The sequence below is a fragment of the Macaca mulatta genome, chromosome 8 (assembly GCF_049350105.2).
Source record: "Macaca mulatta isolate MMU2019108-1 chromosome 8, T2T-MMU8v2.0, whole genome shotgun sequence".
NCBI classification, from domain to species: domain Eukaryota; kingdom Metazoa; phylum Chordata; class Mammalia; order Primates; family Cercopithecidae; genus Macaca; species Macaca mulatta.
Genome location: NC_133413.1, coordinates 130712539 through 130731044, shown reverse-complemented (window position 1 = coordinate 130731044; position 18506 = coordinate 130712539). Strand labels below are relative to the sequence as shown.

Here is an 18506-nt window from a genome sequence, read left to right as displayed (position 1 = left end):
TCACTTTCTTCATGGTTGATACACAACCATGACTTCCCACATCTCCTTTACCTGCTTCTGGAATGGAAGATCTTAGTCAACTATAGATTCAGTCAAAAGTTTTATTGTTGTGTTACACAATACTTCTAAGACCTGTAGATGGTGGAAGAAAAGGCTAAGGTAGAATCTCTATTTTAAGGAAACTTTAGTGGGAAGGACAAAACATTGGCCCATGAAACTACTAAATAAAATGTTGTCTGATATAATGGGAAGATGAGCCACAGACACTATTTTAATTTGAGGTTTAGAGCTGACACAGTCTATATAGGAACATGTGAACTATATGCTGATACAATTCATGACTCTTCTCAGGACTGCCGCTGACTGTTGCCCAGTCTGGGCACTGCACAAATAAAGCACCAGCAAACCACCAGAGTGAGTTCTCTGCCTTGACATTGGTGTGACGCCATGTTTGGTCAGAGGGCGGCATCATTTTCTAATTCTTCACCTTGGAAGGGGCACTCTTTTTGACCTCATCCATCTAGAGGGGATATCTTTCTTTCATTAGCTCAAATCCTCTCAGAGGTGATTTGGGGGTTCTGACCTTCCTCTTTCATGTAAGTAGATATGGCTCTTGATAAACACTTGGCAGATTGCTCAATTTTCTCAGTCTCAGATAAATAAACAAGAAACTGCAGAATAGATGGGGCAGAATTAATTTAAGTCAATTGTTTCAGACTTTCTCCTTGTATAAACACCACTAGAATGTTCTGCTTCCCTGCACCCAGCTCAGAGGAGTTCCTCTGGGATAAGGGGCCCAGTTTACCTCGTTCTCCTGGGGTCCCTGGCACGCCTGCATTTCCGGGGAAGCCTGGTGTGCCTGGGGGTCCTTGTTCACCAGGGGCTCCAGGTGAGCCTGGTCTCCCAGGCTCCCCAGGAGGCCCTTGGACAGTCCGGATGGATGAGGAGTGGCTGGGAATCTGGTTGAGGATGGCAGTGTACCTGGCCATGTGACCTGAGGCACGAAGCATAAAGACAGCATTCAGTGAACTGTCACACAAGGAAAGAGACCGGGTGTCATTCGTTAAGGCTCCAAACAATTCTGTTAGATACCCACCAAGGGAAAAATCACACCCCTTTGAAATACGTTGATTTCCAGCTTAACATTTTTTATGTTTTACTCTGGATGATATTAAGGGTTGGACTGTTGTCAAGTGGCATCTCATGTGTTTGGAATTCTGCAGCTCACATCAACATCTCAATAAACATCATTGAGCAGAAGTTATAAATTTCATCTTTACCCTCAACATTTATTTGACCCCTAGACCCTCTCACCCAGCTGCCATTTCTCTAGCAATTACTCCCCAAGTTATTTGTCTTTTCTACAACGCACAAAGCCTCCCCACCCTCTTGCTCACAAATCCCCAGACAAGTGCTCTGTCTCAACTCGAGTATCTCTTGGTCATGAAGCTTTTTTTTGGGAACCTTTACTTGGGTCTCATTGGCAGAAACTCCCACTAGCTTTATATTTTTAAAAGATCTGGCACTCTCTCCCACAATCGCTTAACTCAGTTATGTCTGGAAAATATATATACAGATATATGTTACTAATTACAAGTATAAAGTACTTGATATCATGATGTCTCATTTTTCCAACATCATTAGGAGATGAGATTTCCCAACCTAAGTGAATTTTCTAGTTTACTATTATTTATCCATTTTGAAATATTTAAAACTAAATAAAAAATAGTAACCATTTCTTCAAGGAATTCACTCTAAAATACATTCAGTGCATTCTTTTCTTAAGCATTGGATTGTCACTGTAACTAGGGATCCCCTCCTGATGACTCAAGGCTATTAGCAGGCACATCCATTGCTGCCTGGGCAGGTGAGATATTTCCTCATTTGCTTTTTCAGCTTCTGCCTTTGACACGGGGTCTGTCCATTATCATTTTCCCAGCTGTCATGACTTTGGTGTTGAATAATTTCCCATGTAACTCTTCCTAGCATAATTCTGATCAACTGTGAACTAAAAACTAGAGAAGTGAGCTTGTGAGGAATTATTTGCTAACCGAAAAATCCAGTTTTGAGTGGCAGCTGAAGGAATACAGTAAGGAGCCCAGAGGAAACTGAAGTAGTGTTAGGGAAGATTGTTGAGGTGCCAGAAATACAGACACTGAGTAGGTTGGGCCTGGCTTATCAAGTTGCATGCAACTTTTTTGATTTCCTTCTAGTATATTGACAGGCAGGGCTTTGCTATTTTATGGACTTGTTTAAGTTTTGCTATGTAACCAATCCCTTGCTGACTTCTACTTCCTAGAAGTCAGTCACAAGACTCTGAGAATTTGTAAGGAGAAAAAATTGATTTTGAACCCTTGATTTTTGGGGCACGCTTTAAATAACCAGATATTTACACATGATTTTTATTCTACAGTAGAATAAGACAGCAAGTATCGTGAGATCTTTCTTGTGTTGTGGTCAGTGAGTCATAGTAAGATTTACGCCTTAAGTTTTCTGAAAATAATGATCTGCTCATTTACAATGTACACCTGAAATCAGAAATCTACAGAACAATTCAAGATACAGGTTATTTACAATATGTCAGTACAAAATGATTAATGTTCAATTTCTCTTTTATAATGTCTTTTTAAAGATCCTATTTTGGCATTAAACTTAAACAGTTATATTTAACTGGTAAATTCTCTCTCACAGACACACACATCGTTTGGGCAATATAAGAGAAAATTAAATAACGTTAAAATATAAGGAGCATGACTACTGTGTCTGAAGTTGGTAGCTTCATACGCTGTTTGCCCTGATGTTTTTGCCCTAATGAAAACTCTTCCAAGCCTATGCAGATCTCAACTCCATGCCTCCTCCAGGGTGAGATTTGGATTTATCTCAGAACTAAAGATGGAATTTTGGACTTAGCCAACAGAGCTTTCTTAGATATTTGCAGGGCTTCCTGGCCCAACTCCCAAACTTTCCTGAGTTAAAATGAATGTAACCCCAAGCCAATTAGCCACCTGGGGAATGTCAGCCCTGGAAGCCGGGGTGCTATTGGGTGGGAGGGCTGCACAGCAGAGCTAGGCGAGAGCTGGGTGGGGTTGAGAGAGATAGTTCACCTCTGCTTGGCCTCAGATATTCCTGGAACTGAACAAATTACGGCAAAGAGAAGGGCCCATGCTAGTAACCCTTTGATTAGATTACTGTGATAAAATATATAATCAGTGGGCAGAGGGGAAACGTGCAAAAGTGGTGGGTATCTAAGCAAATGGGCACTGAAATACAGTGCTATCAAAAAGCTCAAGAAAAATGAAGAAATGGGACAGGCATCATATCAAGTTTGTTCTGATGTAATTTTTGGCACAAAGTCCAAATATAATATCATCTCAAACGTCAGAGCAAGCCTGTCCATGTGTGTGTGTTTGTACTTTGGTAAACATCTTAAGAGATAAATGAGAAGACCTTAGGCTAACCAGAAGATAATGGACGCGAAATGGATAAGAAGGAAATATTCATTTAAACCTTGCAAGTTAATAAAAATCAACACCATAAATTGTCTTTCTGAGGTAGCTTCTGAAGATGTAGTCTGGCAGCTTTCAAGTGCTGAACACTTGAGAAAAAATCCTACCCACCTGGAGAGACGAGAAAGGAATAGATTTGATCTGGGCAGTCAAGTTAAATTTACATGGGCAAACGGGCGGTTCTTGGACCGATGACACAAAGGAATTTGGCTTTTGTACCATCGATGTAGAGCTCTAGGGTAATCTGTGATGATCTCTTTGATGGGTCAGTGATGGTCATCTGTAAAGCTTCTGTGTCTGCACCAAGACAATGCTTTGGAGTTTTCCTTAGTGGTACGCTCACGGGAAAAGCAAACTCTTCTGGATGAGAGTTTGTTAAGGGGAACAACTTCCGTAACCATTATATACTTACTCTGGATGAGCTGTTCGCATACTTGACGTGCCACTGATCTCACCATGGCTTGAGACTGCAGGTCACCCTGGATGAAAAAAAAGCATACTCCTGACTCAGCTGTAAGCCCAGCCACATTACCAGGACTTCCAGGATGTGGATCTGACTTGCCCCATTGTTCCCATCAGGGATCTTTGGCTCCTAGCAATGGGTGGGTTTGACCACCACGGTGCATGCAGAGAAGGGGTAAGCAATTTGATATTCATGGTTCAAGGATCCTGGGAGTCCTTATTAGATTAACAAGCACAAATAAGTATTTCTAGTCCCATATTCTAAAAAATTTAATAGTTTTGAAACAAACCCATATATATTTAATACCTGATTTATAGCTCTTTAGAGCTTATAAAATACTGCACTTTCTTGAGCAGTGGCTCATTTAATACTAATAGCAACCCAGAGGAAAGGTGTTAAACCCGTTTTATAGCTGAATAGCATTAAACACACGGCCCAAGATTTCATAGAGGTAATTGGATGAGCCCAAGGCCACTGCTGTTTCTGCTATAGCCAATGGCACAATTATATTAGCAGCTGCACAATTTCTGGAAGGAGAGAGACAACCCCTAAATCAAGCTGACTTCAGTTTTGGGGCCAATTCTTTGATTCTATGCCTGCCATTGTCTTCCTGGGTGTGAACGCTGGAGCATCAGAAAACTCAGGAGTGCCATGCTGCCACTTGTCACTTGTATAAAGTTTTTACTTTTCTGAAGCCTTTTCAAATCTATTATACAATGTTCTCATCAAATCCACTTCGTAAATTATATGAGAGCGATTCTCTCCATTTTATCCTTAAAGAAATGAGCCCAAGTTCATTGACCTGGATGGTAGCAGATATGCAACTAGAAACTAGCTCTCCTGACTCCCAGCCCACAGGGATTTTACCTCTGGAAAACGTGGCCACAGTCTAATGAATTGGGGAAAGGGAGAAACAGGGACTGGTACAATAGCAATGAATAATAATGTTAGTAAGTGACGATCCTTTATCGGGCTTATGCAATGGAAGGGGTGCAATCAGCTGGGGCCAGAAAACAGAGCCACAGGATACTTACCCGCTCTCCTCGTTCCCCCTTTGCCCCAGGGACACCCTGTATGAATGGAAAATTGTCAAGTTACTTATGATATTTCACTTAGTTAAGAGTGATCATCATGCATCTTTTCTTATTTTATTAAGACATTTTTCTTAGCACCAGTAATTCTGCAGCAAAAATCATTACACAACAACAGAAAAGAGACAGCAACCAGTAAGTACAACAAACATAAAAGCTGTTACTCATTCTACCCCTTCGGCTTTTTTACGCAGAGACATGGTATATTTTGGCCACAAAATTTGAATCATGCAGCAATAATACTGCTTCGTAACACATATTTTCACCGAGTAGGTCCTTCGCGCCTTTCCACCCTAAACGCCACTCTACGTACTGTACTCAGTATACTGAGGATCCTTCACAATTTATTTCACAAATCTCTGCTGAATAGTTAAATTGTTTCAGTTTTTAAAGGAATATCTCCAAAAGGATAGAAAAGACTGCCTCTCAATTTAGGAGTTCAAGTCAGAGATGAGATTAGTGAAATCCCACAGCTTCACTCTGATTTCTGTGCAGCACGATGCTGCACAATTCTTCCTAAATCTCCCCAATATGGGAGCTCACATTTATGTGAATTCTCAATTGATTTGTTATTTTCTTATGTGGCTTAGCTACTCTTTGGCTCATAAGAAACCTTGCCGTTATTAAAATGCATCTACTTTAAAAATCATATTTTCAGGGTTTCTCCAGTGAAATTATACATCTAATGAAAAACATGTGTCTTCAGAAGGATTTCATATTTTTGTTTAAACTCGGAGGCAATGTTCATTGAAAAACATTTTTATAGTCTCGACTGAAAGGAGAGTGAATGGTATTTATTAATGGAATTTGCCACGTTGTCAGACTGTTTCCAGTTGTTATTTCAAACAGGTCCCAAGTCAAACTCGGTATCTTCTTCAAAATCTGTAGTCAGTGAACCGTTACCCAAATTCAAACTTCTGGTTTCATCCCATGGTGTGCAGGAAAACTGGCTTCCCAGAAAAAGAAAATGCCCTGACTTGTAGCGTTTGCTGATTTTGGAGGTTTAGTGTTTCTATCACAGCTGATTTCAAGCTACAAATGCTCTGTCACTGAAGATAGAATTGGAAAGGGAAGAGAAATGCATGATTGACTCTCCTGTGCAGATATTTAAGCAGCCCACCCTGGTTCTATCTTTTCTCCTCTTCTCCCTTGCCCTGCCATGTCTATTCAATACACACACACACACACTCACAAACATACACCACATACAGATACCCACACACTTTTTTTTTTTTTCTTTTAGATGCAGTCTCCCTCTATCTCCCAGACTGGAGTGCAGTGGCACGATCTCAGCTCCCTGCAACCTCTGGCTCCTGAGTTCAAGCGATTCTCTTGCCCCAGCCTCCTGAGTAACTGAGACAACAGGCGCACACCACCACATCTGGCTAATTTTTGTATTTTTAGTAGAGACGGGGTTTCACCATGGTGGCCAGGCTGGTTTCAAACTCTTGACCTCAAGTGATCTGCCCACTTCAGCCTCCCAAAGTGCTGGGATTACAGGAGTGAGCCACCGCATCTGGCCAACACTTTTTTTTTTTTTTTAACGTAATGTTAGAATCTTAGTGTTGGGTATATGGGCGTGGTGTTTACTCAAAATTCTTTCAATTTTGTGTGTGTTTAAAAATTTTTTATGCTAATACTTTGGAAAGAATGTAGGACACTGGACCTGCAAGCCGGGTTAACTCTCTGAGTTTCTTTGTAAGATGAGGCCACTAAATGAAGTGATCTCTGGGGTCTCTTATCAGTCTAACACGCTGTTCTCTCATGATGCGGTCATTATGCAGAAGCAGGGAGCCCAAGAAACAGAAACTGATGAAAAATACAAAGTCTGGGCTTCCAAGGGAAGGATTCCAACCTCTACAGAGAAAGAAGATCCTCACAATTTGTGACCTTTATGTGAGTTCCATGAGGCAGTCTGTGTCCAGCTTGTAGACTTCTGTACCCCCACGTCCTAGGATGGTACATGGGAGTGGCAAATTTTCAAAAATCATGTGCTAACTGAATGAGTGAATGGATAGCTGAATTTCACTTCAAGTTTGAATGGCAAGCCAATTTGTGCTTCATTTCAACTACCCTGATTGTAAAAAAGAAAGAAGATGGCCAGGCACAGTGGCTCACGCCTGTAATCCCAGCATTTTGGGAGGACTGCAAAGGCCTGATCACAATGCAGGTGGACCATGAGGTCAGGAGTTCAAGACGAGCCTGACCGATATGGTGAAACCCCATCTCTACTAAAACTACAAAAATTAGCTGGGCATGGTGGCGCGTGCCTGTGGTGGCACATGCCTGTAGTCCCAGCTGCTCGGGAAGCTGAGGCAAGAGAATCGCTTGAACCTGGAAGGCGTTCCATTATAAAACTTTTTTGCAAAAGTAAGATTTGCATAGCACACTCCCGCCCCAGCCCAAATTCTTTTTGGAAATATATGTACTGACTGTGCCTTCTTCCCTCATTCCTCAGGTTTCACAAACGGACAGATCTCTAAAGAGACCTGTGTGTGATGTTCCCCTTCTTGTGTCCAAGTGTTCTCATTGTTCAGTTCCCACCTATGAGTGAGAACATGCGGTGTTTGGTTTTTCGTCCTTGCAATAGTTTGCTGAGAATGATGGTCTCCAGCTTCATCCATGTCCCTACAAAGGACATGAACTCATCCTTTTTCATGGCTGCATAGTATTCCATGGTGTATATGTGCCACATTTTCTTAATCCAGTCTATCATTGATGGACATTTGGGTTGGTTCCAAGTCTTGGCTATTGTGAGTAGTGCTGCAATAAACATACGTGTGCATGTGTCTTTATAGCAGCATGATTTATAATCCTATGGGTATATGCCCACTAATGGGATGACTGGGTCAAATGGTATTTCTAGTTCTAGATCCTTGAGGAATTGCCACACTGTCTTCCACAATGGTTAAACTAGTTTACAGTCCCACCAACAGTGTAAAAATGTTCCTATTTCTCCACATCCTCTCCAGCACCTGTTGTTTCCTGACTTTTTAATGATCACGACTCTAATTGGTGTGAGATGGTATCCCATTGTGGTTTTGATTTGCATTTCTCTGGTGGCCAGTGATGATGAGCATTTTTTCATGTGTCAGTTGGCTGCATAAATATCTTCTTTTGAGAAGTATCTGTTCACATCCTTTGCCCACTTTTTGATGGGGTTGTTTTTTTCTTGTAAATTTGATTGAGTTCTTTATAGGGTCTGGATATTAGCCCTTTGTCAGATGAGTAGATTGCAAAAATTTTCTCCCATTCTGTAGGTTGCCTGTTCACTCTGATGGTAGTTTCTTTTGCTGTGCAGAAGCTCTTTAGTTTAATTAGATCCCATTTGTCAATTTTGACTTTCATTGCCACTGCTTTTTGTGTTTTATACATGAAGTCCTTGCCCATGTCTATGTCCTGAATGGTAGAGCCTAAGTTTTCTTCCAGGGTTTTTATGGTTTTAGGTCTAACATTTAAGTCTTTAATCTATCTTGAATTAATTTTTGTATAAGGTGTAAGGAAGGCATCCAGTTTCAGCTTTCTACATGTGGCTAGCCAGTTTTCCCAGCACCATTTATTAAATAGGGAATCCTTTCCTCATTTCTTGTTTTTGTCAGGTTTGTCAAAGATCAGATGGTTGTAGATGTGTGGTATTATTTCTGAGGGCTCTGTTCTGTTCTGTTCCATTGGTCTATATCTCTTTTGGTACCACTACCATGCTGTTTCGGTTACTGTAGCCTTGTAGTATAGTTTGAAGTCAGGTAGTGTGATGCCTCCAACTTTGTTCTTTTGGCTTAGGATTGTCTTGGCAATGCGGGCTCTTTTTTGGTTCCATATGAAATTTAAAGTCGTTTTTTCCAATTCTGTGAAGAAAGTCATTGGTAGCTTGATGGGGATGGCATTGAATCTATATATTACCTTGGGCAGTATGGCCATTTTCACGATATTGATTCTTCCTATCCTATCCATGAGCATGGAATGTTCTTCCATTTGTTTGTATCCTCTTTTATTCCATTGAGCTGTGGTTTGTAGAGCTCCTTGAAGAGGTCCTTCACATCCCTTGTAAGTTGGACTCCTAGGTATTTTATTCTCCTTGAAGCAACTGTGCATGGGAGTTCACTCATGATTTGGCTGTCTGTTTGTCTGTTATTGGTGTATAAGAATGCTTGTGATTTTTGCACATTGATTTTGTATCCTGAGACTTTGCTGAAGTCGGTTATCAGCTTAAGGAGATTTTGGGCTAAGATGATGGGGTTTTCTAAATACAAAATCGCATCATCTGCAAACAGGGACAATTTGACGTCCTCTTTTCCTAATTGAATACCCTTTCTTTCTTTCTCCTGCCGGATTGCCCTGGCCAGAACTTCCAACAATATGTTGAATAGGAGTGGTGAGAGGGGGCATCCCTGTCTTGTGCCAGTTTTCAAAGGGAATGCTTCCAGTTTTTGCCCATTCAGTATGATATTGGCTGTGGGTTTGTCATAAATAGCTCTTATTATTTTGAGATACGTCCCATCAATACCTAATTTATTGAAAGTTTTTAGCATGAAGGGCTGTTGAATTTTGTCAAAGGCCTTTTCTCCATCTATTGAGATAATCATGTGGTTTTTGTCTTTGGTTCTGTTTATATGCTAGATTATGTTTATTGATTTGTGTATGTTGAATCAGCCTTGCATCCCAGGGATGAAGTCCACTTGATCGTAGTGGATAAGCTTTTTGATGTGCTGCTGGATTTGGTTTGCCAATATTTTATTGAGCATTTTTGCACTGATGTTCATCAGGGATATTGGTCTAAAATTCTCTTTTTTTGTTGTGTCTGTGCCAGGCTTTGGTATCAGGATGATGCCGGCCTCATAAAATGAGTGAGGGAGGATTCCCTCTTCTTCTAGTGATTGGAATAGTTTCAGAAGGAATGGTACCAGTTCCTCCTTGTACCTCTGGTAGAATTCGGCTGTGAATCCATCTGGTCCTGGACTATTTTTGGTTGGTAGGCTATTAATTATTGCCTCAATTTCAGAGCCTGTTATTGGTCTATTCAGTGATTCAACTTCTTCCTGGTTTAGTCTTGGGAGGGTGTATGTGTCCAGGAATTTATCCATTTCTTCCAGATTTTCTAGTTTATTTGCATAGAGGTGTTTGTAGTATTATCTGATGGTAGTTTATATTTCTGTGGTATTGGTGGTGTTATCCCCTTTATCATTTTTTATTGCATCTATTTGATTCTTCTCTGTTTTCTTCTTTATTAGTCTTGCTAGCAGTCTATCAATTTTGTCGACCTTTTCAAAAAACCAGCTCCTGGATTCATTTGTTTTTTTTAAGGGTTTTTTGTGTCTCTATCTCCTTCAGTTCTGCTCCGATCTTAGTTATTCCTTGCCTTCTGCTAGCTTTTGAATGTGTTTGCTCTTGCTTCTCTAGTTCTTTTAATTGTGATGTTAGGGTGTCAATTTTAGATCTTTCCTGCTTTCTCTTGTGGGCATCTAGTGCGATAAATTTCCCTCTACACACTGCTTTAAATGTGTCTCGGAGATTCTGGTATGTTTTGTCTTTGTTCTCATTGGTTTCAAAGAACATATTTATTTCTGCCTTGATTTTGTTGTTTACCCAGTAGTCATTCAGGAGCAGGTTGTTCAGTTTCCATGTAGTTGTGCAGTTTTGATTGAGTTTCTTAATCCTGAGTTCTAGTTTGATTGCACTGTGGTCTGAGAGACAGTTTGTTATAATTTCTGTTCTTTTACATTTGCTGAGGAGTGCTTTACTTCCAACTATGTGGTCAATTTTGGAATAAGTGTGATGTGGTGCTGAGAAGAATGTATATTCTGTTGATTTGGGGTGGAAAGTTCTGTAGATGTCTATTAGGTCTGCTTGGTGCACAGCTGAGTTCAATTCCTGGATATCCTTGTTAACTTTCTGTCTTGATCTGTCTAATGTTGATAGTGGGGAGTTAAAGTCTCCCATTATTATTGTGTGGGAGTCTAAGTCTCTTTGTAGATCTCTAAGGACTTTTTTTATGAATCTGGGTGCTCCTGTACTGGGTGCAGTACATATATATTTAGGATAGTTAGCTCTTCTTGTTGAATTGATCCCTTTACCATTATGAAATGACCTTCTTTGTCTCTTTTGATCTTTGTTGGTTCAAAGTCTGTTTTATCAGAGACTAGGATTGCAACCCCTGCCTTTTTTTGTTTTCCATTTGCTTGGTAGATCTTCCTCCATCCCTTAATTTTGAGTCTATGTGTGTCTCTGCGCGTGAGATGGGTCTTCTGAATACAGCACACTGATCCAATTTGCCAGTCTGTGTCTTTTAATTGGAGCATTTAGCCCATTTACATTTAAGGTTAATATTGTTATGTGTGAACTTGATCCTGTCATTATGATGTTAGCTGGTTATTTTACTCGTTAGCTGATGCAGTTTCTTCCTAGCATCGATGGTCTTTGCAATTTGGCATGTTTTTGCAGTGGCTGGTACCAGTTATTCCTTTCCGAGTTTAGTTCTTCCTTCAGGAGCTCTTGTAGGGCAGGCCTGGTGGTGATGAAATCTCTCAGCATTTGCTTGTCTGTAAAGGATTTTATTTCTCCCTCACTTATGAAGCTTAGTTTGACTGGATATGAAATTCTGGGTTGAAAATTCTTTTTTTTAAGAATGTTGAATATTGGCCCTCACTCTCTTCTGGCTTGTAGAGTTTCTGCAGAGAGATCCACTGTTAGTCTGATGGGCTTCTCTTTGCGGGTAACCCGACCTTTCTCTCTGACTGCCCTTAACATTTTTTCCTTCATTTCAACTTTGGTGAATCTGACAATTATGTGTCTCGGAGTTGCTCTTCTCGAGGAGTATCTTTGTGGCATTCTCTGTATTTCCTGAATTTGAATGTTGGCCTGCCTTGCTAAATTGGAGAAGTTCTCCTGGATAATATCATGCAGAGTGTTTTCCAACTTGTTTCCATTCTCCCCGTCACTTTCAGGTACACCAGTCAGACATAGATTTGGTCCTTTCTCATAGTCCCATATTTCTTGGAGGTTTTGTTCATTTCTTTTTACTCTTTTTTATCTAAACTTCTCGCTTCATTTCATTCATTTGATCTTCAATCACTGATACCCTTTCTTCCAGTTGATGGAATTGGCTACTGAAGCTCGTGCATGTGTCATGTATTTCTCGTGCCATGGTTTTCAGCTCCATCGGGTCATTTAAGGACTTCTCTACACTGGTTATTCTAGTTTGCCACTCGTCTAATCTTTTTTCAAGGTTTTTAGCTTCTCTGCAATGGGTTCGAACTTCCTCCTTTAGCTCGGAGAAGTTTGATCGTCTGAAGCCTTCTTCTCTCAACTCGTCAAAGTCATTCTCCATCCAGCTTTGTTCTTTTGCTGGCAAGGAGCTGCGTTCCTTTGGAGGGGGAGAGGCACTCTGATTTTTAGAATTTTCCAGCTTTTCTGCTCTGTTTTTTTCCATCTTTGTGGTTTTATCTACGTTTGGCCTTTGATGACGGTGACGTACAGATGGGGTTTCGGTGTGGATGTCCTTTCTGTTTGTTAGTTTTCCTTCTAACAGTCAGGACCCTCAGCTGCAGGTCTGTTGGAGTTTGCTGGAGGTCCACTCCAGACCCTGTTTGCCTGGGTTTCAGCAGCAGAGGCTGCAGAACAGCAAATATTGCTGAACAGCAAATGTTGCTGCCTGATTGTTCCTCTGGAAGCTTCATCTCAGATGGGTACCTGGCAGTGTGAGGTGTCATTCTGCCCCTACTGGGGGGTACCTCCCAGTTAGGCTACTTGGGGGTCAGGGACCCACTTGAGGAGGCAGTCTGTCCGTTCTCAGATCTCAAACTCCATGCTGGGAGAATGACTACTCTTTTCAAAGCTGTCAGAAAGGGACATTTAAGTCTGCAGAGGTTTCTGCTGCCTTTTGATAGGCTATGCCCTACCCCTAGAGGTGGAGTCTATAGAGGCAGGGAGGCCTCCTTGAGCTGCAGTGGGCTCCACCCACTTCAAGCTTCCTGGCCGCTTTGTTTACCTACTGAAGCCTCAGCAATGGCAGATGCCCCTTCCCTAGCCTCGCTGCCACCTTACAGTTTGATCTCAGACTGCTGTGCTAGCAATGATCGAGGCTCCGTGGGCGTGGGACCCTCCGAGCCAGGTGCAGGATATAATCTCCTGGTGTGCCGTTTGCTAAGACCGTTGGACAAGTGCAGTATTAGGGTAGGAGTGATCTGATTTTCCAGGTGCCATCTGTTACTACTTCCCTTGGCTAGGAAACAGAATTACCTGACCCCCTGCGCTTCCCAGGTGAGGCGATGCCTTGCCCTGCTTCAGCTCATGCTCCGTGGGCTACACCCACTGTCCTGCCCGCACTGTCCAACAAGCCCCAGTGAGATGAACCCAGTACCTCAGTTGGAAATGCAAAAATCACCTGTCTTCTGTGTTGCTCACGCTTGGAGCTGTAGCCTGGAACTGTTCCTATTTGGCTGTCTTGGAACCGCCCCAATTCATTTAATTCTTATAACACTCCTATACGATTAACTTATTTAGTGCTTATAATACTCCTATAAGATTAACTCATTCATTCTTTATAACAACCCTATATTATTCCCATTTTCCAGATATGGAAAATGAGGAACTAAGAGGTCATGTCACTTGCTCAAGGCCATGCAATAAGGAAGTGAAAAAACTGGGGACCTGAACCTAAATTGTGGGCTCCAGAATCCACACACATCCCGAGTACACTCTACCGCTCTGTTGAAAGAGAACTCTGCTCAGCAATTCTGCCAGCTCGTATCTTCTTTTCCAGGGAAGATAATATTTTCTCAATTAAAATAAAGCAAAACAAGCAAACATACCATGCCTAAAGCCTAACTCTAGTAATTCAGAATTAGGTTGCAACTTGCGTCATTTTTTTAAAAATCTATTTTATCTTGAATAACTTTATTTCTGCACCAATACATTTTTTGACAGTTTTCCTGCTATTCTTGCTATCATTTATTAAACTGGCTTGTTTGAAAATGTTTCAAATCTAGAGAACGCAATTATAGTGCAAACCTGATTGACATGGTAAATGGAGAGCATCAGCTGTTGGCACCTTTTGGTATGTAGGGATGGATGTGTTTAATTGGGCTTGAAATTCCTCAAACTCAGTCTCATGATGCTGGTTATTAAGTAGCCAAAGGGTGCAGCTGGGCGGTCTCAGTGAAAGATCTTTTTAATGAAATATCTGTATGGCAAGAAATTTTTTTTATTCCAACTTTTCTGACATCGTTCCTTTGATTTTTACAAGTTAAAACAAAAACAAAATAAAAATTCTTGAGCAAGTGAAGGCCCATAACTCCACCAAAGTATGCTTTGAGGGAAAACACATATTCCCTGCAGATGTAGGCAGGAAAAAGTGGCACACTTTCCTTTAATTTTAGGAGCACTCGAAATGTAAAGAAAGGAAAATACAGTGGCTACATTCATAGATTCACCGAATTTTAGTGCTGGAAGGAAGAGGAATGATCTTGTGGTTCAAGTACCACATATTAAAGATGTCTGTTAAACTAAATCAAAACATCTTAGGCTGGCTTGAAATGTCTTCCATGACCTGACCCCTAATCTATAAGAATATTCTTCTAATATGCCTCTAACATGCCTTTGAACATCAGCCTAACTAGAATATAAACGTACCTTCTTTTTTTTTTTTTTTTTTTTTTGAGACAGAGTCTTGTTTTGTCTCCCAGGCTGGAGTGCAGTGGTATGATCTCGGCTCACTGCAACCTCCGCCTCCCGGGTTTAAGCGATTCTCATGCCTCAGCTTCTTGGGTAGCTGGGATTACAAGCACCCACCACTACACCCAGTTAATTTTTGTATTTCTTTTTTAGTAGAAACGAGATTTCACCATGTTGGCCAGGGTGGTCTCAAACTCCTGACCTCAAATGATTCGCCTGCCTTGGCCTCCCAAAGTGCTGGGATTACAGGCATAAGCCACCCCACCCAGCCTTCTTTTTTTCTTTTAATAGATACATATTAAGTACTCTCTATGTGTTAGACACTGAACTGGGGTCTAGGACTCTACACAGGAGTATGATAAAATTTCTGTTCTTAAGGAATTATCCTTTTAGTGGAGAGACAAACATCAATAGTTGAAATGCAGTACCTAACAGCCTGCAAAGGGAGGGGTGGCTTTACACGGGAGATGAGAAGCCTTAAAGAAGGATTTGCCGGGAGCTCACCAAGTAGTGAAAAAGAATGCAGCCCAGTAAGGTAAACGAGCATCCCAAAGAGCATCCTATAAGTTGTTAGCATCCCCAAAGACAAACGTGTGAAATGGTATGGCATATATTTCGGGAACTTTAAATAATGTATGAGTGAATCCAAGTGAAGGGAGGATGGTAATCCAAGTTGGAAAGGAAAGTAGGGGCCCATCCTAAAGGGCCATGAGCTCTGTGCTGAACAATTGGGCTCCTTCCTCCAGCGATAAGGAGGAGATTCAAGCCAGACAGTGACATGTGGGAGTTGCACTAAAAGATGTTCTGGCAGCTGGGGAATGGACTAGAACAGGGCTAAAGCAGAGGCCGGGGGGCCAATGAGAGCCTCTCAGGATAGTCTTTGGGAGCAGCGAGCAGGGCCTGAAACAAAACTGCGGTAGTTGTGATGGAACTAGAGAAAGAATTGAAAAATAGTAAAATGTACAGAGACGTGGGTGCTCTGTGTTTGCCTTATGTTTTTCTGCAACTGTCACCTAAGTAATGCAATCTTTCTGTCTCTGTGGGTGGGAATCCTACCCATATTCTAAGATCTCAGCAAAATGGTCCCTCCTTCTGAAGCCGCTACTCCTACCCCTCAGCTTAGGGGTCTCTCTCTTCATGGAGCTTTCAGAGCAACTTCCTTGTCTTTCCTTTAAGGCATTTCACACTTTCTGCCCTTTATTACAGCTTCGTATATAAAAACATCATTCTCTCTGGATTTCTCAACAGTATGGAAAAATGTCTTGAGATCTTTTGTATCCCTCATGACCGGTCCCCACCATTTAATCTTATATGGATTGTGCTCACTCCCTAAATATTTTAAACGAATGGTTAGGAAACTGACATTCTGAAAGGCTAGATGATTTGTGCAAGTGATGTGGCTTACAGCTACTTTGAGTCATGTCAGGGCTACATCAGGAACCCAGGTATCCTGACTTCTAATGCAAAGCTCCGTCAGTGATGTAACCCTGGACCTGTCTACCTGGCTGAACACATGGCCCCAGCAGTAAGCAGCTCCTTCTTTCGTGTGCTTTATCACTCTCTAACAGCTGCAAAGGAAGAACTGTACCTAAGCCAACGCTCAAAACTTAGATAGAAATTAGGACCTCAGCAGCAGCAATGTACGTTCTGCCCTAGGGAGCCGGCAGCTGGAAGCAGAGCGCACAAAAGCAAGCGTTTCTGGCACCCACTGTAGGAAACATGTTGCTATTTTCAGCGGTGCAGCCTGTCCCTCTTGGTCCCTTTCCCTCATGCCTTCCTAGACAGACATCCATGGGAAATCAATCAAGGCCTTAACACCATGACACAGAGCCTGCTGTCACAGTCATGCCAGTCTGGCAGGCAGCAAGCATCTGGGAGCCAGCAGGTCCAGAAAAGTCTGGGCTGGACAGTTCAGAAAGCAACTTGCTTTTGAGAGGAAATCCCCAAGCCAACTGTGGTATCCTTACCCGATGCTTATAGGCCAAATGGTTTCTGCCTCTGGTCGAAGTGCCAATGGCACAAAGGCCCCTCCTGCTGCTATCAAGGGCCCCTTTCTGCTGATTTACAATGAAAACCACATTATGAACAAGTGTTTTATTTATGGGAAAATTTTATTGGCATTTCTGTAGATACTACATTCGGAGTCTAATCCAGAGCCACCAAGGCCAGGTGGGTGAGCAGGGTGCTATCATAGTTACTCAAACATTCCAGGTCTCACTCTAGCTCTCCACGCTCCATGTCAACTTTCCCATAGCTCTCAGAGCCTGCATTTCTTTCCTTCCCTCTTTCCTATTCCCTCCCTCTTGGGTCAGGATCGGTCTATACCTCGCTTTTTCCTAGCCTGGCTTAGGAGAAACTAGTTCTAGGAGATGCTAGTAAGAATAAGAACCTCATGCACAAATACATTTATTGTCTAACCAAATTAAACTAGTTTTGGGTGTTTTCTAATTGCACTTCGGGATGCCTCAAAGCTTTTGATGTCCTAAGACTTGCCATGAATTTCCGAGAAACAGATTAGGCAAGCAGTTTCTGTGCATGTGGCTTATACAGCTAGTTAGGCTTATACAGCTAGTTAGGGTCAGGTCAGGGCCACTTCTTTGACCAGGACCCCTTGCTGTCTGGCACTGTGGATATATTCTAAAACTCTGGTTCCCAGGAGCACATTCTGGAAAGTGGACTGAAGCCAAATACCAGAGAGTATGTTTTTAAGTTTCTTTTCTGGTATGATACAGCTTTGAATTAAATGAATAGATAAGCTTGCAGTGAAAGAATGAAGACAGGTATGTGTGTGGGTACGTGTGTGTGTGTGTGTGTGTGTATGCATGCATTTTTTCATGTGCTCACACATGTGGGTTTCAGTGTATGCTTCTAGGTGCAGGATCATACTTGGCAACATGTTTTTGAATTAAAAAAAGATGTGTGAAGATAAAGCAATCAGATTTTCTTCTGTGACCCAGTACTAGGTTGACATAAAAAGAAGAGATCTAAAGGTATTTTGAATGACATTGTAATCAGAATAAAGATGCAGCTGTATAAAGTGATTACTAAGGATAGCATTTATTTGGATGTGCAAATTAGGATGTATTTGCTAAAATCAAGATGCATTATTTATGTGCATACCCTGTATGGGTTTGTGTACCTACATAAGTCTCATGTGAGTCATGGTCCAGAAAAGGATTCTGAGGATGAAATAATTTTATTAAAATGAGTTTCAAGAATAAGAGGAGCAAGACTGTCTGGGTTGCTAGAGGAAGACAGGCCACTTTCTGAATGAGAACCAACATTTCTGTTACATCTTGTTTACTATGGTAGGCAGAAAAAAAGGCCCCTCAAACTTCTTTGCCCTCATCCCCAGAACCTGTGAATATGTTACCTAATGTGGCAAAAGGGAATTTGCGAATGTGACTTAGTTAAGGATTTGGGAGTTATCTAGGGAGATTAGCCTGAATGTAATCACATAGGTCCTGAAGAGAACCTTTCCTGGCTGTGGTCAGAGAGGAGTGACCATGGCAGAAAAAGGCCAGAGAGATGCAACATTGCTGCCTTTGAAGATGCAGGTGGACCATGAGCCAAGGACTATGGGAGGCCTTTAGCAGCTAGAAAAGGCCAGGAAAGAGATTCTCTCCTCTAGCCTCCAGAAAGGGAACACCGACACCTTCCCTTTAACTCAGTGAGATCTGTGCCAGACTGCTGACCTGCGGAACTGTAAGATAACAAATTTGTGTTGTTTTAAGCCACTGAGATTGTGGCAATTTGTTAAGTGGTAGCAGGAATCTA

General features: G+C 41.7%; 1 protein-coding gene across 4 annotated transcripts in view; it reads right to left on the bottom strand.

Annotated features, from left to right (window-relative positions):
• Positions 1-18506, bottom strand: part of COL14A1 (collagen type XIV alpha 1 chain) — a 245313-nt gene that overhangs the window by 22353 nt on the left and 204454 nt on the right. For all 4 annotated transcript variants that reach the window (XM_015145926.3, XM_015145924.3, XM_077943973.1 and 1 more), the window contains exons 43-45: positions 5004-5039; positions 3919-3985; positions 806-994 (exon numbers count right to left, since the gene is read on the bottom strand). In XM_015145926.3, the coding sequence (XP_015001412.3) occupies positions 806-994; positions 3919-3985; positions 5004-5039 (292 nt within the window). The remainder of the gene's footprint in view (positions 1-805; positions 995-3918; positions 3986-5003; positions 5040-18506) is intronic.